General features: G+C 40.0%; 1 protein-coding gene across 1 annotated transcript in view; it reads left to right on the top strand.

The window, feature by feature from the left end:
* SLC9B1 (solute carrier family 9 member B1) overlaps positions 1–24428 on the top strand; it is a gene marked incomplete at its 5' end in the record, with an annotated part of 67533 nt that overhangs the window by 35139 nt on the left and 7966 nt on the right. The window contains 4 exons of the mRNA XM_036879174.2: positions 9322–9497; positions 12943–13049; positions 13896–14045; positions 16353–16461. Coding sequence (XP_036735069.2) covers positions 9322–9497; positions 12943–13049; positions 13896–14045; positions 16353–16461 — 542 coding nt within the window. The remainder of the gene's footprint in view (positions 1–9321; positions 9498–12942; positions 13050–13895; positions 14046–16352; positions 16462–24428) is intronic.

Raw genomic sequence — 24428 nt, 5'->3', positions numbered from 1 at the left:
TTATCCCTGGAGCTGAGCAAGAGGGCAAGTGTTGGTGGCTTGGACACCCTCCCCTGAGATCCAGGGAAAAACAAAACCACACCAAGCCTGGAGATGTGTCAGCCTTGGAGGCACAGCAAAACTCAGCTTTATTCCATCAGAGGCTTAGTTATATAGGGGAAGATAGGGAAGTAACAGAAACCAATGGGAATTGATTATCTCATCTGTCACTAGGGTCTTTAGGCAGGTTTCGGGTTAGGTGGGGAGGCGGAGTTAGGGCCAAGAATGCGCCTGCGGGAAGCTAGTTAGGCCACAAATGCGGAAGTAACGAGGGAGGATGGGAACCTCCAGTCTGCGGCCGTCACAGGCCTAAAAGAGGCAAAAAGTCCCAACAATTCCCCCTTTTTGTTTTATAAATGCTCTGGGATGTCCCGGCAGGCAAGGCCCCTGTCTTAGGTTGTCCCCCTCTGGGGTTCTTACCCGTCACTGGGTACCTTGCAGCTCTTCGGTTGTCCCAAGCTTACTCATCCTCCGTGGCCTGTCTTAGGTTGTCTCCACCTTGGAGATCTTACCCATCATGGGCGCGTGGGGAGATAGTTAGGGGGAATTAATGGACACGGCCTCATCATAAGGTTCACAGCGATCATAGGGGTCACTGGCCCCTGTGGCAACTCTCTGGTAATGTACCTGCACACACATCAACTGAATTGATTCAATTCTTTTTTGGACAAACTGGATAATCTTGTTAATAATGCAGGGCCCAAAAGTGAAAAGTAGGAGCAAAAGAAGGATAGGACCAAGAAAGGGCAGAATATAGGGCAACCACCCATGTAACTCAGTCCAAGGAAAATTGGCTTGTAATTCTTTTCGGCGTCTCTCGAGGTCTTCTTGAAGTTGCTTGACCTTATTTTGGACTATGCCATAGCGGTTCACATAAAAGCAGCACTCTTCCTGTAAAAAGAGACATAAGCCTCCCTTTTCAGCTGTGAGGAGATCAAGCCCCCTACGGTTCTGTAGGACTACTGTCGTGAGGGAATCCAATTGTGCTTGGAGGTCAAAATTGTGCTGACTAGAGCTTGTATATCATCTGTTGAGAAAGGGCTTTATAATAATGCATAGAGGTCCCCAATCCTGCTGCCCCAGTGGCAGCTCTAGTGGCCACCTCAAGGCCTATAAGCAGGGGGATAACTTGGATGACCCTTTTTGATCTACCTCCAATGTGGTCTAAAGCAGGAATAGGGAGGCTCTGATTATTAGGGACCACTCCAATGTCAGGGAAAATTACAGCTGGAGCACAAAGCCCCGTCCAGTCTGTCAGAAGAAAGCCAAACGCGTCTTCCCCACAAATGAAGACTGTTCCATTAGGGGGACAGAGAAAGGTATTGTTCACAGTAATATTTTGTTGGCAAAAAGAATAGTGGATTCGACCTACATCTATCCTACTAGTATTATCAGTACGGGGGTCAGCTTTGAAGCGTGGGTCTTTAGGGGAAAGAGGGTCTAGATAGACTCTAGAACTTGGGGGTAACAGCTGGCACTGGGGCTTGGTCTGTGACAGGTTAACAGGAAGAGCATTGGCTTGTAGTGGTCCCGGCCTCAAGCACAGCCAGCAATCCTTAGCTAAATCGGGATTGGTTCTATTGAGTAAGGTAAAAGCAGCCTGTATGATTGATTGTGTCTTAGGATCAAGAAACAATTCTCCCCTGATCTCCGGGAGGCTAAGAGGGTGGTAAATCAGGGGATTTTGGTCTTCAATCAGCCTGTCTACCAGTTTTTTAATTTTGGTACTGCTGAGCCTGATCTTGGACTCCGCCCCCATCAGAGGCACCTATAGGGGCAAATTTATTCCAGCAGATGTTCTCTTCCTTATTCTTTCGACAGTCAGCATATTCATCCTTGCCTTTTATCAGAGTTGCATACCAGTATGTTTTGTTCCGGTGAGTGCAGGGGATAACCTCCTGATAGCATTGAGCATGAACAGAGGCAACAAAAGTGGTGCAAGGACACTCAGAGGGGGATTTCCCTTGGGCAGGTGAAGATATTTTGGGGCCTGGCCAACAATGGTGAGAGAGAACTCTCCCAGGACATCCATTTTCTGTCCCTTGCGTAAGTGTAACTGCCCATTGCCCATTAGGGCAGGTTTTGGTAGAATTATAACAGTGTGCAGGGGGAGGGACCTTGGAGTGAGCGCAGGCTGTGCAGGGGTCTCTGATGGTTTTTCGTAGAATGGCTCTTGCTTGACCGGGATCTCCAAATCCTGTCCTAGCTAATGGGAGATTTATTGCCATTAACAGGAAGACCAGCATCATTGGGTTCATTGCAGACCCTGAAAGAGAGAAAGAAGAGAGATATCCTCAGGAGGCCGGGGGCCTTCTGGGTCATCATTGATATCAGTGAACTCCCCCTCCTTAGGGGGGTAATACTTGAGATTCCTTGCGGGGACCCAGATCGGCCTTTTTTCATTGGTCGGAAAGACACAGCCGAATCCCCTTCCAGCTGTAATGAGGGGGTCTGGGCCCCTCCATTCTCCAGTAAGGGGGTCCTTCCATCGGGCTCTAATCGTCCGATAAGTAACGGTTGTTGTCCAGTGCTTTTGGAAGGGTGAGAAGTGTTCGCCTTTGGCAAAATTCAAAATATTTAGAGTAAATAATGCCATCTTTAGTTGATCATGGGGGGGGAGTATTCCCCCTTTTTGTTTTATTATTTGACATTTGAGGGTATGATTGTGTTTTTCCATGATTGCTTGTCCTTTAGGGTTATAAGGAATTACAGTGATATGGGAAATTTGCCATTTACTCAAGAATTCAGTGAAAGATTTACTAATAAAGCAGGGACCATTATCAGTTTTGATTTGATCTGGCAGGCCAAGATTGGTGAACCACTGGAGAAAATGGCTTATGGCATGTTTAGATTTTTCTCCCATATGGGCTGTAGCCCAACAAGCATGGGAGAAGGTATCAACTGTTAGAATATGTATTTAAGCTTCCCAAAAGGGGCAAAATGTGTGACATCAGTCTGCCAAAGGTTATTGGGCCTCAGGCCTTGAGGGTTCACTCCACCCTTTTGAAGCGGAGGAACTTGTAGAAAAGGCTGGCATGACTTACATGTCCTAATGATCTTTTTTAAGTCTCTGATGGGGACCTGAGGGAACCGATGCTGTAGTCCCCTCCAATTAGCATGTGTAAATTGATGAAAAGACGTGGCCTCCTGTACTGTGTAGGCTGAAGCTAGTCGGTGGGCAAGAGCATTGCCTCTCAACAAAAAGCTTGTCAAATATTGATGTCCCCTTAGATGTTGTACAAAAAGGGGAACTAGTCTCTGTTTTAACAAATTGCGGGCTTGAATCATCAAAGGAGTGATGGGATTGTCGTCCAGTCTGATGTGTGCACCCACAAGGTTGGGCAGTAGATTGACAACGTAAAGGCTATCTGAAAACAAATTAATAGGGCTTTGGATCTCAGACAGAGCTAAAACAACAGCATAAAGCTCTTTAAACTGGGCGGAGCCCTGTACCTCATGAAAGAGGGTTATGGCCGGAGGGCACTCACTTGTGCCTGGGGGGAACATTACCATAGAGGCTCCCCATTTATCCCCGTCGGTAAAAACAGAGGGGAAAGAGGGTTCTGCCTCAGTGAGGAACATTTTTGGTGGCTGCCACGCCAACTGGCTAAAAGAACTCATCCATTTATAGGGACCATAGTGACAGTCCACTATCCCTGGAAAGCTTTCCATGGCCATTGCCAATCTGGAATTATTTCTCTGTAGCCACGAGAAATCATTGACCTGAAAAGGGACGATCAAAGAGTGGGGTTCACACCCAAAAAGACAGACAGAAAGATCTCATCCCTTGACAATGCAGTCAGCCATTTGATCCACTATAGAGTACACTCGGGGTGCCCCTCCTGCAGATAGATGTATCCAATGTACGGGATCCCCCTTCTGAGCCAAAAGGGCAGTGAGGAGGGTCTCTCCCTCCATAATATAGAGGACCAGCTGCAAGTTTGGATCATATCTTTTTAAGGCAGCATTATCAATGGCATGTTGAACTTTTGTTAATGTATCTTTATGTATAGGGTTTAAAGTCACTGTTGAAGCTAGATCAAGGCCTTTTAATAGGTCGAAAAGAGGGATAAGATCAGCTGTGGTTATAGGAATCCAGGGCCTCATCCAATTGATTTCTCCCAGCAATTTCTGGAGCTGTGGTAGCGTATATGCATCCTGAATACATAACTGGGGCTTAACAAGGGAGACAACATCTAATGTCAAAGTAGTCCCCAAAATTTTAAAAGGAGCTACCTGTTGAACTTTATCTGGGGCAATCTGAAAGTTATAGTTTTTTAGCAGGGAAAGGCACCATTTGAAGAGGTGGTTTAATTTGCGGGAACAAGCGTCCCCCAAGATAATATCATCCATATATATGTAAAAGAGAATGTCAGATTCTTCTGCTAGTGGAGATAAGATTTTAGACATAGTTTTGACAAATAGGGGGAGCTATTAGCCATCCCTTGGGGTAACATGGTCCACTCATAGCGCTGGTCAGGTCCCTTGTAATTTAGGGATGGAAGAGAAAAGACGAACTTCTCGGTGTCCTCAGGATGGAGGGGGATGGAAAAGAAACAATCCTTGATATCTATCACTATTAGGTGCTGATCACTTGGGATGGCAGGAACCCAGGGCAGCCCCCTTTGGGGGGTCCCAAAAGGTTCCATTCTTTCATTGATTTTTCTTAAGTCTTGGAGAAGCCTCCATTTACCATTAGGTTTTTATTATCACAAATATGGGGGAACTCCAGGGACTCATTGACCTTTGGAGGTGACCCAATGATCTTTGTTGTTTAACTAAAAGATGTAGTTGTAATTTTTGTGAAGGCAAAGGCCACTGCTCCACCCAGACAGGGGAGCCCAGAATCCGTTTTATTTTCGGCGCCCCAGGGGGAGCAGTGGCCCTTAGGATTGGGGGTGGGGCCAGGGGTTTGAACGAGGTTGGCCCTTTCTGATCATTTCAAATGCGGGGTCATCTCTATAGTTAGGGTGACACTTTTGGCCCCCTTGAAATTGTTGTTGGTATTCTTCCTCATCTAGGGGATCCTCAAAAAAAGCCTTATGGTCAGTGGAAATATACACTTCGGCTTCCCCCAAGACATCTTGGCCCAATAGATTGGCTGTAAGGCCTGGAGCCACAAGAGGGCGCACCTCCCCTGTATTTCTATCTGGGTCAACCCAGGGAACCCATTCAGCAGTTTGTTGGGAGCTGGTCTATCCACCCACCCCCAAGAGGAGAGGGCTGGGAACCAATCTCCATTGGGGGGGAATCTCCTCTTTTCTGAGGACAGTTCTATCCACACCGGTATCAATGAGGCATTTGAAAGCTTTCCCCCCCTTGGTGAGTATCATTTTAGGCCTAATTCCAGGCATCAGAGGAACTGTCCAGTGATCCCGCATAGGGGGATTCCCCTTGTTTAACGGGGCTGGGGAATGCCCCCTTTGGAGTTTAAAGGTTTACCATGTATATCAGTCTTAGATCTACAATCTTTGGCCCAATGGAACCCTTTCTGACATTTCGGACAAGGAGTGCGAGGCAAGCCAGGAGTCTGGGGCCTCGCTGGAGGAGGAGGAGGCCTCTTTTGTTTATGAGGGCACTCTCGCTTAAAGTGTCCCTCCTGACCACACCCAAAACAAGTACGGCCTTTACCGGGAAATGCCTGTTGTAGAGCACATACCAGGGCGGTCATATCATCTTTTCGAGAGGCCTGCAACATGGAAGCCATGGTCTGGGCCTGATGGGAGTGGGTTCCTATATCTTTGGTGGCAATGATCCACCTCTCCATGGATCTATCTTTTAACCCTGTACATACTATTTTATGTTCTTGATTCATACCCTCCCACACTATCATCTTAACAAAATGATCTCTGAGATCCCCAGGGGGGAACTTTCTCTTGATGCTCCCCTCAACTCTACTAATGAAGCTAGCCAAATCCTCGTTGGCCCGTTGGGTTAGGTTGTGGGTGGAACAATGGATTCTCTTGGGGTTGGCAGCCAATGGGAGGGCATGAGTCCTTATATGGGAAAGGAGCTGAAACTTCTGCCCGTTGGCATGGAGGAGGGGGGGCTGATGATGATTTGAAAGGATTAGAAGAGGAACTAGTACCAGGAAGTGGTAGGTGCAAAGGAGCCGTGGATTTGGGAGGCCAGGGGGCGGCATCAAAAGGGTTGAGGGCGCCATTGCCATGATTCTCATCCAGCTCTTTATGGCTTTCTTGTCCTGCCGGCATGGACTCAGCCTGAGGAAGGGGATCATAATCTCCCCAGGAAGGGGCTCCCAACCCGGTGGTTTCCCTGTCTATTAAGTTCTTGGCAGCTGGCCTCGATGGCTGAGGAGGGAAGCAACTCTTAAGGGCTGCTAAAGTGGGGAAGGTCCCCAGAGGGGGGAAATCACCCCGATTAACTTGGGCTTTGCGTACGAGTTGCTCCACCCTGTCCCAAGTTTCCCAGTCAAACAAATTACTTGCAGGCAGCCACGGGGGGACCTTAACTAAGGTCTCCCAGGTTTTGATAGCTTGGCTGTCAGAGAGTTCTAGGCCTCTACTTCGGAGGAGGACCCTAAGGGATTCAAGAGAGGGATCAGGCTTGGAAGAAGAATGTCCCATATTTTATGGGATTACACTTACCCGTAGTCCTATTAGCTCATCAGTGAAGTTCCTCATTCCTCACACAGGGCACCAGTTGTTGCTCTTCAGCAACAAGAAGGCAGGGGGACAAGCAGGACAAGCCTGTTATCCCCGGGGTTGAGCGAGAGGGCAAGTGTCGGCGGCTTGGACACCCTCCCCTGAGATCCGGGGAAAAACAAAACCACACCAAGCGGGGAGATGTGTCAGCCTTGGAGGCAGAGCAAAACTCAGCTTTATTCCATCAGAGGCTTAGTTATATAGGGAAAGATAGGGAAGTAACAGAAACCAATAGGAATTGATTATCTTATTTGTCACTAGGGTCTTTAGGCAGGTTTTGGGTTAGGTGGGGAGGCGGAGTTAGGGCCAAGAGCACATGTGCGAGAAGCTAGTTAGGCCACGAACGCGGAAGTAATGAGGGAGGATGGAAACCTCCAGTCTGTGGCCATCACAGGCCTAAAAGAGGCAGAAGGTCCCAACACCTTCTAGCCTGTAAGGTTTTTGTTGAGAAGTCTGATGATAGCCTGATGGGTTTTCTGTTGTATATGATCTTTTTTCTCTCTCTAGCTGCTTTTAAAAGTCTGTCCTCATCCTTGATCTTCACTATTTTAATTATTATATGTCTTGATGTTGTCTTCCTTGGGTCCCTTGTGTTGGGAGATTGGTCTACCTCCATGGACTGAGAGACTATCTCCTTCCCCAGATTGGGGAAGCTTTATTACCTCCTCAAAGACACTTTCTATCCCTTTTTCTCTCTCTTCTTCTTCTGATAACCCCTATAATGAGAATATTGTTCTGTTTGGATTTGTCACACAGTTCTCTCAATATTCTTTCTTTCTTAGAGATCCTTTTTTCTCTCTGTGCCTCATCTTCTTTGTATTCCTGTTCTCTAATTTCTATTCCATGTACCATCTCTTCTACTACATCTAATCGGCTTTTAAATCTCCCCATTGAGTGTTTCATTTCAGATATGGAATTTCTTAATGGTTGAATCTTCATCCTAAATTTGTCCCTGAGTTCTTGAATATTTTTCTGTGCCTCCATAAGCTTGTTTATGATTTTTATTTTGAACTCTCTTTCAGGAAGATTGGTGAGTTTGGTTTCATTTGGCCCTTTTTCTGGTGTTTCTGAGATTTTTGTTTGAACCAGGTTCTTTTGAAATTTCATATTTGTATGTGGTGCCCTCTAGGGCCCAGAATCTCTAGTCTCTGTCACTGCTCAGCCCCTGGTGTGATGTTGGGGTTTACAGGGGTGCAGTGCTCATGCCTAGGGGTAGAAAAGAGCTGTTTCCTGCTTCCAGGCTGCAGTGCCTATGTCCACTGTCAGAACAACTGGTCCAAGCACACAGGTGTAAAGCCTCTGTGCTTTGCATCTGTAACTGCCATAGGTGGGGCTTCCCTCTGGCTGGTCTGACCCTAGGGCATGCATTGCTGGTTTGCGAGTCATGCTGGCAGACCAGGAAGAAGACTCAGTGGGCTGCATATCACACTGGTGGGCCTTGGAGCTGAGTAGGCAGCCTGGGAAATGGAGTGCCTGAATCTCCTAAAAGTTCCCAAGCTTCTGGGTAGAGTGTATCCAGACAACCTTGTGCTTCTCTTCCCTCTCCCAGTCAGCAAGCTCCATGCAAATCCCGCCCCTTCAGCAGCCCTCTCGCTGCTACGAAGCCTCTAAGACCGCCCACCTTTCCTTCATTCCAGAGCAGCTGAATGTGGATCCTGTCCTCCACAATCAGTTGGAACTAAGTCTCTCCAAGTATTCTGCCCTGTCTTAGCTTTCCAACCCCACTAATCTCCAGAGCACCATGCAATGTAGGTTTGTGCTCCCAAAGCAGATCTCCAGGGCTGGGTGTTCAGCAGTCCTAGGCTTCCACCCCCTCCCGGCTCTGTTTCTCTTCCTCCCGCCAGTGAGCTGGGGTTGTAGAAGGGCTTGGGTCCCATGTGATCAAGGCTTTGTTACGTTACCCTGTTTCGTGAAGTCTGCTCTGTTCTCCAGGTGTATGCAGTCTGGTGCAGCCTTATTTCCTGTTGTTCTTTTAGGATTAGTTGTATTAACTATATTTTCATATTATATGTGTTTTTGGGAGGAGTTCTCTGTCTCACCTCTCACGCCACCACCTTGAATCTTCTCTATCTGGCCATTCTTACAGTGATACTCCAAATAATCACTCATTTGATTTCCTCAGAGTTCCCTTCTGCTCCCAGCATCCAACATTTCTGGCCCTAGAGCATTTGTAGAAGTACACCGTATCTTTTGAAGCTATCTTGTACACATTTTTGCTTGTGGTTTCCTTTCTCAGTCCTAAACTGCCTCAACCTTCTGGGATACATTGGTTTCTTGTCCATTGAGGAATGCTCTCTTTGGTTGGGGTCTTTTTCCTAGCTGGATTTTGGATTTCCTTTTATTTTTATATCTTCACCTCAAAGAATTTAGGGATAGAGGTAGAGACTGCATTTATGTTCTGCTCAATATCTTGAATGAAGTCTCTATTACATTTTAGCCATCACTAAAAAAAACTGCAAAAAATTTGCCACCCTTAAATGACATTCACTCTAAAGCAGAATTGTTACATTTGAAGTTACAGTAATGGTTAGCATATTTGTTGTAAAATTGATGATAAAATATATCCTATTTAGTTAAAAGGATGTTTTCAAACTGGTTTTCAAAGTCCTCCTCTCAGTTTTGTAATAGGTGCCGTCTCTCCAGCTGTTGTTATCCCTTCCATGCTACTTTTGCAAGAAAATGGATATGGTATTGAGAAAGGCATTCCGACGTTGCTAATAGCTGCTAGCAGTTTAGACGACATCCTGGCTATCACTGGATTCAATACATGCTTCAGCATAGTCTTCTCCTCAGGTAATGAAAAACGCAATAGCTGCCCTATTATTCATAGCTTTTTTCAGTTAGCTCTTTAAATGAGGTTTCTGGCTTCATTCTTCATTTATTAACCAAGATCTTTTCACATTTACCATATTTTTATTCACAGAAAGCTCATTCTAGACCAGGAAAGAAATTTCAGTGGGTTAAGAAACCACTACTTACCACAAATGATTTCATGTTAACAACCACGTATTTCAATTAATTTGATAACCCATATTATTACCATTAATCTGCTCATGTTGCTTTGGAATTTGATCACAGTTTTCAATTGAAAACTTTAAGCAACAATATTATTAGTACTACTAATATATTTAATAGACATTTTTTAAATGTACCTTTGGCCATCATTTATAAATAAATGGTTGCTCTATTATTAAGAAAACTTAAATATATACAACAGGGAGAGCTCTGGGTGCATTTCCAGTAGTGATGTGGTAAGATCCTGCACTAATTCTGAATCCAAGGTGATACTTTGTCCTGAATGTCACCCTGCAGTAATTGTGCAAGTCAACTTTTCCACGTTTAGTAATGCTTTCATTATCTGCAATGCTTGGAATTCAGTGTTCTGTATTATTGAAGCACCAAGATATTTTTAAGTTGAAAGTAAATACTTGTATGGTTTCTTTTTAAATTATTACATACAAACAAATAAGAAGGAAAGAGGACAAAGGTAAAAATAAAATCTTCAATAACCATATCTCCAGGAATAATAGTTCTGAATCTTTTCATGTTATATCCACCCAGATTCTCTTTCTCTCTCCCTCTCCCCTTATAGTCTTATAAAATTATTAAACATTGACCATACAGATTTGTAACCTGAGTTGTTTTACATTTAACTGTATATTACAAACATGTTTCTTTTCAGTAAGTATATATTTTTGTATGACATTTTAAGTGATTGCATAGTATTTATTGGCTGCATCACAATTACTTAACCTATTGAAAATTGAAGTTGACTCCAATATTTACTATTAAAATGATGGTTGGCTGAACATCTTATCACTAATTAGTTGTTCCTAATCTTAACATTTTCTTAATCTTAAAAGTGGGACTGTGAGCTAAAAAGTATATAGAGTTATAAGCTTTTTGAAATATATTGCCACAATATCATATCCTATCAGGTGTACAAGCTTGCCCCTTTCTCTTCACCCTTCTTCAAAACTAGGTATTAGATTTTTTTAACCTCTAATAATTTGATAGAAGAAAAGTGAGACCTCTTTAAGTGAAATACTTTGAATAATAATGATGTTAAACAAATATTCATGTTTATTGGCCATTGGCATTTTGGATTGTTTTATCAATTGCTTTTCTTGAAGTTTTTGCCTATATCTTATAGGTGTGTTCATCTTTTGTTCTTTTTGATTTAAGATTCTGCAAAAAAATTAAGAATGGTAACCTTTTGTTTTATATCCTGTAGTTTTCCACATTTGTAATGGGACTTTTAACTTTATCTCTTTTGCCATTCAGAAGTTCTAAAATTTTTATTGTCAAATCTGGAAATCTTTTCTTTCAAAAATAGTATCAGTCATTCTTTCAAAAACTAATTTTTGTGTTTCTTTCACTGTGCCAACTACTGTGCCAAACACTGAGGATAAAAAAACGAATAATAATATTAGCTTTTATTAGTAATGTCTTGACACACTCTCTAAGTCTCATAGACTATTCCACTCATTTAATAGTCATAATAGTGCTGCACTCATGTTATAGACAAGGGAACTGAGTTCTTATTAAAGAGATAATTACAAATGTGATGAACATTACATAGTATGAGATGCTGTGGAGCACACTATAGGAGACCAAACCAAATTTGAAGAGGACCAGAAAAATGAAAAACCAAGCAAGTATATTCTTAGAAAATCCTCTTCTTCTGCATGATTATACAGTCGCTTAAAATTTTGAGCACTTTAAGGTTTTATTTTATACATTTGATCTTCAATACATCTATATTTGGAATATGATAGATATCAAGACCTAACCTTATCTTTTGTATCAATTGGCCCTTTCATCATTACATAATGTCCTTCATCTCTTGTGACAATATTTGACTTAAAGTCTCTTCTGTCTAATATAAATACAACCACCTCTGTGCTCTTTTTGTTACCATTTGCATGGACTATCTTTTTCCAACCTTATAACAATCTATTTTAAAGTGATAACAAGTTCAATTGCATGCAAAAATTCTACTCCTTTATATCTCTTTGTCCTCACTCTGTTATCAATGTCACAATTTACATCTTTTTATATTGTAGATCATTAACATAGTTTTATAGTTATTGTTATATTTTATGCTTTTATCTTAAAGGCTATAACAGAATTAAAATGATTCACTCACCACCATTACAGTATTACAGGATTCTAAATTCATCTATATATTGACCTTTACCATAGGTTTAATTTTATTGCTTTTGTGGTGCTAGCATCCTTCTATTTCCACTTGAAGGATTACCTTTAACACTTCTTATAAGGCAGGTCCAGTGGTAATGAATTCCCTCAGCTCTTGTTTATTTGGGGGTCTTAATTTCTCCTTAATTTAGAAGGACAATAGTGTGCAATAGATTCTGGTTTGGCAGTTTTTTTTCTTTCAACACTTTGCATATATTTTCCCAACCCTCCTGGCCTCTAAGCTTTGTGCTGTGAAATCCTTGATAATCTTACAGGAGCTCCCCTGTAATGATGATTTGCTTTTCTCTTGATGCAGCTAAATTGGTTTGTAGAGGTTCATGAAGGCCTTCGACTGTATATTGTTAAGTTGGTGTCTCTGTGGGAGATCGTGGTTCTAGGGCTTCTCATCCCAACACCTTGCCATCTTCACCCTCCATTTCTATTTTTAATGGAAATATATTTCTAAGATATACATATTTACATACCTTATTGAGTTAAATTAAACACACAGAGAGAGCATAACAACTTTTTTTGTGACTTGGGATCATTTTTTTTAACTGACTTTATGGATGCATAAAATATACTGGAAACTCAATTGACCATTGAATATTGACCCTGGAATAAATCTTTTGTATGTTATTGTTGTGAAATTTTCCTTTTTGTGTTGAAGTCATTTGTTTCTTTGTCATAATAGTACATCAGAGAGTGCCGGAGCTGCTCCTTTGTCAGTCTTTGTCTATTCTTCTACCTTATCTGGTTTTTTAGATGAGTATGTAAGGGGAGCATATTGTGGCTACTTACTTCTTTTGTTTTCTGGCCTGTTTATTCAATGAACATTTCTGAGTTGTGTGCATATATTAAATCATTTAAGAGTACATATTTAATTTTCCAAATAGGTCTACATATGTTTTCATGCTTGTGAATAATGAAGGCCCATTTTTGTATATTCTACACCCAAATTTGATTTTCTGATGTGTTGGGTATGTGAAAATATTTCTCTATGAAACGTTTTCCTTACTGTGTGTCCTTGCCCTTACAGGTAGTATACTTAATAATGTCCTAGCCCCTTTTCGGGACATACTTGTTGGTATACTGACAGGAGCTGTTTTGGGAATTTTTGTTCAATATTTCCCAAGTGAAGATCAGGTAAATAAAAAATTAATCTATTTTTTAGAAGTATAAAATAGACATTTCTTTCAAAAATTTGAGCTTTTGGAAGGCCCATGAAATATTAAATTTAATATTCTATTTTCTTTCCCTAAAAGTAGCTTCCAGTGCCTATTCTCTGCTTAAAATCAAGCCTAGTTGTGGTTGATACCAGTCAGTAGCCATGACTGAAGTCTCTGCTTCCTGATTAGGCAAATTAGGAATATCATAAAAGTATCCTTTCCTTTCCACCTCACCCCTTTATTCACTGAATTCCCTGTGGACTACTAACAATTGTTCCTGGTCTTTTTTACCCTTAAACGTTTCCCTTGAACATTTTAAGGGGCACTGATTCCTACTGTAACTGGGTATTTTTAGCTTAAATTCACTCCCATTCCCTTTGACTAAGGCAACACTATTAAACTCAGTCCTTTCTAGCCCTAAATGATGCATCAGTACTCTTGTATTTCTGTAATTTCCCTGTAACAATTGTATTAGCTGAAGAGATATTCATAAATTTGCTTTTAAAAATGGATATGTTAAATGAAACTATGGGTTATATAGGTCTCTTTCCTCTCTCATTCACTTACACTTAAATTGTTATACCATTTAATTGACATTAGTGTCAGAGATGTGACAAAATATAAAACTGAATAATTGCACATTTTGTCATTTGGTACCAAGACTGCTAAAATATTTGGTGAGGCAGAGAGCAAAGTTTTAGACATTATTTAATATAACATCTAGAGACATGGTATCAAAGGGTCAATAACAAACAATAGGTGATGCAAATATTGTACTATATATTAAATGTATATTAATTTCTAAATATCTATCTAATTTTAGACAAGACTTCCATTAAAGAGAGCATTCCTTGTTGTGAGTATGGGTGTCTCTGCCGTCTTAGGCAGCCATCAGATCGGTTTACATGGAGCTGGAGAATTATGCATACTAGTGTTGTCTTTTGTTGCAGGAATGAATTGGTCCAAAGAAAAGGTGAATATATTGAATACTGATAAAATAACTTCTTTAAAAAGATAAATAACTGCTTTTTTTACATCTATAATGAACATTTAGGAAATCTCTTCATTCTAGTTGGAAGGTCTTCCAAAAGTTTGTGTCTTCTAGGAAGTGTATGAATCTTTTTCCCAAGTTTTATACAATATGGTTATGTAACTTTTATTGATTTATTTTATTCATTAAAATTTTAGTTATTTAATTAATACATGAAAACATATTCATAAAAGATTAAAACAGAAGGTCCATATATAGAATAAAATGTAAAAGACTTCTTTTCCCCCTATCACTCCCAATTATCAAATCCCCCTTCTTAGGATTAATAATTTCCTCTAATGTGTCCTCTATTTGCAAACATTGAGATCATTTCCACTTTTTTGTTATTACAAACAGTCCTGCCATGAACGGTCCTGTTCATGTGTCTTTTTGCAAATGTACAACTACTTCTTTAGAAATAGATTCCTAGAAATCTGATTGCTGATTTTAGAAGTGGTACATTTCTATTTTGTTGGATATTGCCCAATTATCCTCTCAAAAGATTTTAACTTACTCTACTCTTACTACCAGCAGTGTAGGAGAGTCCCTAATACACCAACCCATCAACAATCCTGGATATTATCATTAGTTTGGGTTTGTTTTGTTTTGTTTTGTTATACAATCTGATAGGTAAGAAACTATATAACATTGTTATTCTTTATTTACATTTCTCTGATTAGTGGTGGAGTACGTTTATTTTCATATATTCTTTTTCACCTACCTATTCATATTCTTTGTCCATTTTTAAATTGGTTTATTTGCCTTTTTGTTCCTAATTTATAGAGTTTCTCTATTTGTTACTATTGCTGTATATATATTGCTTATAATTTTTGCTTTATGTTAAACTTTATGATGTGTCTTGTACTGAAGTAAAATTTCCTGTAATCAAATTTGTCAGTTTTTCCTTTTTGTTTTGGATTCTGTAGCTTGTTTAAGAAGGATTTCTTCACTCAAGATTATATTATTACAAACATTGAAGTATCTCCTATATTATCATCTAATACTTTGGTAGTTTTTATTTGTTTTGTTTTTGCTTTTGGTTCGTTAATCCATCTGGAATTTATTTTTGTGAATTCTGTAAGATAAGGATATAATATACATATGTGTATGTTTATATAGATGTAGTCACAGACAGATTTATACATATACATATCTATAGATATAGATATATGTATATGAATTGGATAGTTTATTTTTGTACCAGTAAAAATTATAATTATAAAAGCAATTAAATAGGTAACAATAAATTACAGTTGGATAAATAAAATGAAAACTACTAGCTTTTTAAATATGGTAAAGGAAATCAAGCAGTAAGAATAAATTTTAAAGATTAAGAGTAACAAATATTATAATGTGCTATAAAAAAGAAAGAATAATATTATGCTTTATTTGTTTTTTCCACTTTTAAACTTTGCTTTTATAAATGGCAATCAGAAAACCCAGTCATAAAGGGAATAATTATGAAAATAGCTTATGCCCCAAGCAAAGGATATCCAAGTTATAGCTATCTTCTGTAAAAAAAGATAAGCCCAGACTGAGAATAAAATCTTCTTCATCCAAATTCCTGGAGAAGAGGCAGAGTACTGTTTTGTCCATAGGGGACTTTGCTATAACCATGTAACTGGGGAAGTAGCCCTGGGAAAGATCTGCTGCCAGAAAGGGAAACCAGGCAAGAAACCAATTAAGAAACTATTAGTTGTTTTTGGTTTGGTTTTAAGGAAAAAACAACTTTCAAGTTTTTAATGTGGGTCCATTGGAAACAGACCTAACAGATGACCACAATTTTTTTTTCCCTAATAGCTTAAGACATGTCAGGATTCACTTTTATGAGGCTGAGTTCCAGGGAAATCTTCTCAACTTCCTTTTGAGAGCTGAAAAGTCTGCATGATCTTGAATACCTTCTCATTGGGCATGATGTAGTTCTACCTCTGTTCAGTTCCCTTACAAACAAAAGCTAGAACTCTTACTGAACCATCAGAACATGTCTGCAATTCCAAAGACCTTAACTTGCTTCATGACAAAATTACCAAATAATATTTTTATATTATAGCTTTGTAGATTTCTTTTAATCAAATTCTACCTAAGTATTTGAATAAAAGAATTAACCTACTCAATAAATTTTTATTGTTTTAGCATTTCTTATACAAATAAAATATCTTAACACTATTAAATGTTGAGACACTTTAAAATTCAGAAATGCTATTTATTTATGTGCCACAGTAATTTAAAATGTATTCCTCTTTCCTACAGATCAGAGTCCAAGTCATTATTAAAGCTGTATGGGATATTTTTCAACCCCTTCTTTTTGGTTTGGTTGGATCGGAAGTATCTGTTGCATCTCTTAAATCAAATGTTATTGGTAAGAATGGTGAGAGGCACAATAAATACAAGAGTTGAACAAGTGACAAAAACTCTGAATAATTTTTATTTATAATATGTCTTTGAATACTGCAAGGACCTTCTTCAGAAGCTCATTTTTGCTGTATACGCCTTGGTCTTCCTATATCCTATGTATTCCTTGTTACCAAGGAAAGCCCTGACTATCTTCCCTGTGTGATCTCAAGAAAAGGAGACTGGAATTTTTTTCTGAGGGAAATATTAGATACCACCAGCATCTTTGAATACTTTCATTTATAGGAGAAGTTCACAGGCTATTAGTTCAGAATTAAATAAATGTAAACTATATTTCATGGTACCTCCACCATCAGATAATCCCTTGCACTTTACATAGAAGCCTCAATCATATTTGTATTTTTCATGATTATTATTATTATTGTTTTGTAATAGGTTTTTGTTGTTGTTATCATTAATCTACAATTACATAAAGAACATTATGTTTACTAGGGTCCCGCCTTCAACAAGTCCCCCCACAAACCCCATTACAGTCACTGTCCATCAGCATAGTAAGATGCTGTAGAATCGGCGGAGCCAAGATGGCGGCATGAGTAGGACAGTGGGAATCTCCTCCCAAAAACATATATATTTTTGAAAATACAACAAATACAACTAATCCTAAAAGAGAGACCAGAAGACAAAGGACAACAGCCAGACTACATCCACACCTGCAAGAACCCAGAGCCTGGTGAAAGGGGTAAGATACAAGCCCCAGCCTGGCGGGACCCGAGGCCCCTCACCCCAGCTCCCGACGGGAGGAGAGGAGTCGGAGAGAGGAGGGAGAGGGAGCCCAGGACTGCTAAACACCCAGCACTAGCCATCCACACCAGAGTGCAGACACAGTGCATGCATGGGGTGCTGGAAACTAGGGAAACAGGACAGTAAGACCTGTGAGCAGGTCCCGAAGCTGGCACCCCTGTGACAAAGAAAAGCAAGTGCTTTTTGAAAGTCTGAAAGGGACAGGGACCCCATTGCTGGATGGAAGCATCCCGGGTCACAGTCCAGCAGCTGGAAATTCCAGGGAACTCCAGGCACACTAACCCCCTGGGCAATAGCTCTGAGACCCCTCACTGAGGTAAACAGCCAAACAGCCCCCCCATCCATTACCCCTCTGGGGCCACGCCATAGCAGAACAGCAGCCTGAGGCTGGCCACGCACTCAGCAAGGGAGCTTCCTCCATACCGGCCGGGCAAGATACAAAGACCCAGTCTACACGCAATTGCCCAACAGAAGCCACGAGGGGTCCCAGTTGTCCCAGTAAAGGAAGGACAGGAGCCAAGTGGAAAGAGGCTTGACTCTCCCAGCTGACAGACGTGTCAATACCACTCCACTGCACCTATCAACATGAAAATGCAAAAAAATTTGATCCAGACAAGACTAACCCAGACAGCTTCAACATCTTCAACATCTTCCCCTGAGATGGAACCTGTGGAGATAGATTTAACCAGTCTTCCTGAAAAAGAATTCAAAACAAAAGTCATAACCATGCTGATGGACTTGCAGAGAAATATGCAAGAAGTAAGGAGGGAGAATACAGAAATAAAACAAGCTCTGGAAGGACTTCAAAACAGAATGGACGAGATGCAAGAGACCATTAACGGACTAGAAAACAGAGAACAGGAACACAGAGAAGCTGATGCAGAGAGAGATAAAAGGATCTCCAGGAATGAAAGAATTTTAAGAGAATTGTGTGACCAATCAAAACGGAACAATATCCGCATTATAGGGGTACCAGAAGAAGAAGAGAGAGAAAAAGGGATAGAAAGTGTCTTTGAAGAAATAATTGCTGAAAACTTCCCCAACCTAGGGGAGGAAATGGCCTCTCAGACCACAGAGGTACACAAAACTCCCATGACAAGGGATCCAAGGAGGGCAACACCAAGACACATAATAATTAAAATGGCAAAGATCAAAGACAAGGACAAAGTATTAAATGCAGCCAGAGAGAAAAAAAAGGTCACCTACAAAGAAAAACCCATCAGGCTATCATAAGACTTCTCAAAAGAAACCCTACAGGCCAGAAGAGAATGGCATGATATACTTAATGCAATGAAACAGAAGGGCCTTGAACCAAGAATACTGTATCCAGCACGATTATAATTTCAATATGAAGGAGGGATTAAACAATTCCCAGACAAGCAAAAGTTGAGGGAATTTGCCTCCTACAAACCACCTCTACAGGGCATCTTACAGGGACTGCTCTAGATGGGAGCACTCCTAAAAAGAACAGAGAACAAAACACCCAACATATGAAGACGGGAGGAGAAGGAATAAGAAGGGAGAGAAATAAAGAATCATCAGACCGTGTTCATAATAGCTCAATAAGTGAGTTAAGTTAGACAGTAAGATAGTAAAGAAGCTAACCTTGAACCTTTGGTAACCACAAATTTAAAGCCTGCAATGACAATAAGTATATATCTTTCAATAATCACCCTAAATGTAAATGGACTGAATGCACCAATCAAAAGACACAGAGTAATAGAATGGATAAAAAAGCAAGACCCATCCATATGCTGCTTACAAGAGACTCACCTCAAACCCAAAGACATGCACAGACTTAAAGTCAAGGGATGGAAAAAGATATTTCATGCAAACAACAGAGAGAAAAAAGCAGGTGTTGCAATACTAGTATCAGACAAAATAGACTTCAAAATAAAGAAAGTAACAAAACATAAAGAAGGACATTACATAATGATAAAGGGCTCAGTCCAACAAGAGGATATAACCATTATAAATATATATGCACCCAACACAGAAGCACCAGCATATGTGAAACAAATACTAACAGAATTAAAGGAGGAAATAGAATGCAATGCATTCATTCTGGGAGACTTCAACACATCACTCACTCCAAAGGACAGATCCACCAGACAGAAAATAAGTAAGGACACAGAGGCACTGAACAACACACTAGAACAGATGGACCTAATAGACATCTACAGAACTCTACATCCAAAAGCAACAGGATACACATTCTTCTCAAGTGCACATGGAACATTCTCCAGAATAGACCACATATGAGGCCACAAAAAGAGCCTCAGTAAATTCCAAAAGACTGAAATTCTACCAACCAACTTTTCAGACCACAAAGGCATAAAACTAGAAATAAATTGTACAAAGAAAGCAAAAAGACTCACAAACACATGGAGGCTTAACAACACGCTCCTAAATAATCAATGGATCAATGACCAAATCAAAATGGAGATCCAGCAATATATGGAAACAAACGACAACAACAACACAAACCCCCAAATACTGTGGGATACACCAAAAGCAGTCTTTAAGAGGAAAGTATATAGCAATCCAGGCATATTTAAACAAGGAAGAATAATCCCAAATGAATAGTCTAATGTTAGAATCATCAAAATTGGAAAAAGAAGAACAAATGAGGCCTAAAGCCAGCAGAAGGAGGGACGTAATAAAGATCAGAGAAGAAATAAATAAAATTGAGAAGAATAAAACAATAGCAAAAATCAATGAAACCAAGAGCTGGTTCTTCGAGAAAATAAACGAAATAGATAAGCCTCTAGCCAGACTTATTAAGAGGAAAAGAGAATCAACACAAATCAACAGAATCAGAAACCAGAAAGGAAAAATTACGACGGATCCCACAGAAATACAAAGAATTATTAGAGAATACTATGAAAACCTATATGCTAACAAGCTGGGAAACCTAGGAGAAATGGACAACTTCCTAGAAAAATACAACCTTCCAAGACTGACCCAGGAAGAAACACAAAATCTAAACAGACCAATTACCAACAAAGAAATTGAAGCGGTAATAAAAAAACTACCGAAGAACAAAACCCCCGGGCTAGATGGATTTACCTCAGAAATTTATCAGACATACAGAGAAAACATAATACCCATTCTCCTTAAAGTTTTCCAAAAAATAGAAGAGGAGGGAATACTCCCAAACTCATTCTATGAAGCCAACATCACCCTAATACCAAAACCCCACCAAATACAAAGACCCCACCAAGAAAGAAAACTAAAGACCAATATCCATGGTGAACATAGATGAAAAATACTCAACAAAATATTAGCAAACTGAATTCAAAAATACATCAAAAGGATCATACACCATGACCAAGTGGGATTCATCCCAGGGATGCAAGGATAGTACAACATTCGAAAATACATCAACATCATCCACCACATCAACAAAAAGAAGGACAAAAACCACATGATCATCTCCATAGATGCTGAAAAAGCATTCGATAAAATTCAACATCCATTCATGATAAAAACTCTCAACAAAATGGGTATAGAGGGCAAGTACCTCAACATAATAAAGGCCATATATGATAAACCCACAGCCAACATCATACTGAACAGTGAGAAGCTGAAAGCTTTTCCTCTGAGATCGGGAACTAGACAGGGATGCCCACTCTCTCCACTATTATTTACCATAGTACTGGAGGTCCTAGCCATGGCAATTAGACAATAGAAAGAAATTCAAGGAATCCAGATTGGTAAGGAAGTTAAAATGTCACTATTAGCAGATGACATGATATTGTACATAAAAAGCCCTAAAGACTCCACTCCAAAAGTACTAGAGCTAATATCGGAATTCAGCAAAGTTGCAGGATACAAAATTAACACACAGAAATCTGTAGCTTTCCTATACACTAACAATAAATTAATAGAAAGAGAAATCAGGAAGACAATTCCATTCACAATAGCATCAAAAAGAATATAATACCTAGGAATAAACCTAACCAAGGAAGTGAAAGACCTATACCCTGAAAACTATAAGACACTCTTAAGAGAAATTAAAGAGGTCACTAACAAATGGAAACTCATCCCATGCTCCTGGCTAGGAAGAATTAATATCACCAAAATGGCCATCCTGCCCAAAGCAATATACAGTTTCGATGCAATCCCTATCAAACTACCAACAGCATTCTTCAATGAACTGGAACAAATAGTTCAAAAATTCATATGGAAACACCAAAGACCCCGAATAGCTAAAGCAATCCTGAGAAGGAATAATAAAGTGGGGGGGATCTCACTCCCCAACTTCAAGCTCTACTACAAAGCCATAGTAATCAAAACAATTTGGTACTGGCACAAGAACAGAGCCACAGACCAATGGAACAGAATAAAGACTCCAAACATTAACCCAAACATATATGGTCAACTAATATTCGATAAAGGGGCCATAGACATACAATGGGGAAATGACAGTCTCTTCAACAGATGGTGCTGGCAAAACTTGACAGCTACATGTAAGAGAATGAAACTGGATCACTGCCTAACCCCATACACAAAAGTAAATTCAAAATGGATCAAAGACTTGAATGTAAGTCGTGAAACCATAAAACTCTTAGAAAAAAATATAGGCAAAAATCTCTTAGACATAAAGATGAGTGACTCTTCTTGAACATATCTCCCCGGTCAAGGGAAACAAACACAAAAATGAACAAATGGGACTATATCAAGCTGACAAGCTTCTGTACAGCAAAGGACACCATCAATAGAACAAAAAGGTACCCTACAGTATGGGAGAATATATTCAAAAATGACAGATTCGATAAAGGGTTGACATCCAAAATATATAAAGAGCTCACACACCTCAACAAACAAAAAACAAATAACCCAATTAAAAAATGGGCAGAGGAGCTGAATAGACCGTTCTCTAAGGAAGAAATTCAGATGGCCAACAGACACATGAAAAGATGCTCCACATCGCTTGTCATCAGAGAAATGCAAATTAAAACCACAATGAGATATCACCTCACACTAGTAAGGATCGCCACCATCCAAAAGACGAACAACAACAAATGTTGGCGAGGTTGTAGAGAAAGGGGAACCCTCCTACACTGCTGCTGGGAATGTAAATTAGTTCAACCATTGTGGAAAGCAGTATGGAGGTTCCTCAAAATGCTCAAAATAGAAATACCATTTGACCCAGGAATTCCACTTCTAGGAATTTACCCCAAGATTACAGCACTCCAGTTTGAAAAAGACAGATGCACCCCTATGTTTATTGCTGCACTATTTACAATAGCCAAGATATGGAAGCAACCTAAATGTCCATCAGTAGATGAATGGATAAAGATGTGGTACATGTACACAATGGAATATTACTCAGCCATAAGAAAAAAACAAATCCTACCATTCGCAACAACATGGATGGAGCTAGAGGGTATTATGCTCAGTGAAATAAGCCAGGTGGAGAAAGACAAGTACCAAATGATTTCACTCATATGTGGAGTATAAGAACAAAAGAAAACTGAAGAAACGAAACAGCAGTAGAAGCACAGAACCCAAGAATGGACTAACAGTTACCAAAGGGAAAGGGAATGGGGAGAACAGGTGAGAAGGGAGGGATAAGGGTGGGAAAAAAAAGAAAGGGGGCATTATGATTAGCATGTATAGTGTGGGGGGGCACGGGGAGTGCTGTGCAACACAGAGAAGATAAGTAGTGATTTTACAGCATCTTACTATGTTGATGGACAGTGACTGTGAACGGGGATGTGCGGGGGACTTGGTGAAGGTGGGAGCCTAGTAAACATAATGTCCTTCATGCAATTGTAGATTAATGATACTGTAGAATCACTACTTGTCTTCTAGGTGTTGCACAGCCCTCCACATCCCCCCCCCATATTATACATGCTAATCATAATACCCTCTTTCTTCTTCCCCACCCTTATCCCTCCCTCCCCTCCCATTCTCCCTAGTCCCTTTCCCTTTGGTAACTGTTAGTCCATTCTTGGGTTCTGTGATTCTGCTGCTGTTTTGTTCCTTCAGTTTTTCTTTGTTCTTATACTCCACATATGAGTGAAATCATTTAGTATCTGTCTTTCTCCACTTGGCTTATTTCACTGATCATAATACCCTCTAGCTCCATCCACGTTGTTGAAAATGGTAGGATTTGTTTTCTTCTTATGACTGAATAATATTCCATTGTGTATATGTACCACATCTTCTTTATCCATTCATCTACTGATGGACATTTAGGTTGCTTCCATTTCTTGTCTATTGTAAAGAGTGCTGCGATAAACATAGGGGTGCATCTGTCTTCTTCAAACTGGGCTGCTGCATTCTTAGGGTAAATTCCTAGAAGTGGAATTCCTGGGTCAAATGGTATTTCTATTTTGAGCTTTGTGAGGGACCTCCACACTGCTTTCCACAATGGTCGAACTAATTTACATTCCCACCAGCAGTGTAGAAGGGTTCCCCTTTCTCCCAACCTCGCCAACATTTCTTGTTGTTTGTCTTTCAGATGGTAGCTATCCTTACTGATGTAAGGTGATATCTCATTGTGGATTTAATTTGCATTTCTCTGATAACTAGCGATATGGAGCATCTTTTCATGTGTCTTTTGGTCATCTGAATTTCTTCTTCAGAGAACTGTCTGCTCAGCTCCTTGGCCCATTTTTAATTGGATTATTTACTTTTTGTTTGTTGAGGTGCGTGAGCTCTTTATATATTTTGGATATCAAGCCTTTATCGGATCTGTCATTTTCGAATATATTCTCCCATACTGTCGGGTACCTTTTTGTTCTATTGATGGTGTCCTTTGCTGTACAGAAGCTTGTCAGCTTGATATAGTCCCATTTGTTCATTTTTGTGTTTGTTTCCCTTGACCGGGGAGATATGTTCAAGAAGAGGTCACTCATCTTTATGTCTAAGAGATTTTTGCCTATATTTTTTTCTAAGAGTTTTATGGTTTCATGACTTACATTCAGGTCTTTGATCCATTTTGAATTTACTTTTGTGTATGGGGTTAGGCAGTGATCCAGTTTCATTCTCTTACATGTAGCTGTCCAGTTTTGCCAGCACGATCTGTTGAAGAGACTGTCATTTCCCCATTGTATGTCCATGGCTCCTTTATCATATATTAATTGACCATATATGTTTGTGTTTATGTCTGGAGTCTCTATTCTGTTCCATTGGTCTGTGGCTCTGTTCTTGTGCCAGTAC

The sequence above is a fragment of the Manis pentadactyla genome, chromosome 5 (assembly GCF_030020395.1).
Source record: "Manis pentadactyla isolate mManPen7 chromosome 5, mManPen7.hap1, whole genome shotgun sequence".
NCBI classification, from domain to species: domain Eukaryota; kingdom Metazoa; phylum Chordata; class Mammalia; order Pholidota; family Manidae; genus Manis; species Manis pentadactyla.
This window is presented reverse-complemented; position numbering and strand designations above follow the sequence as displayed.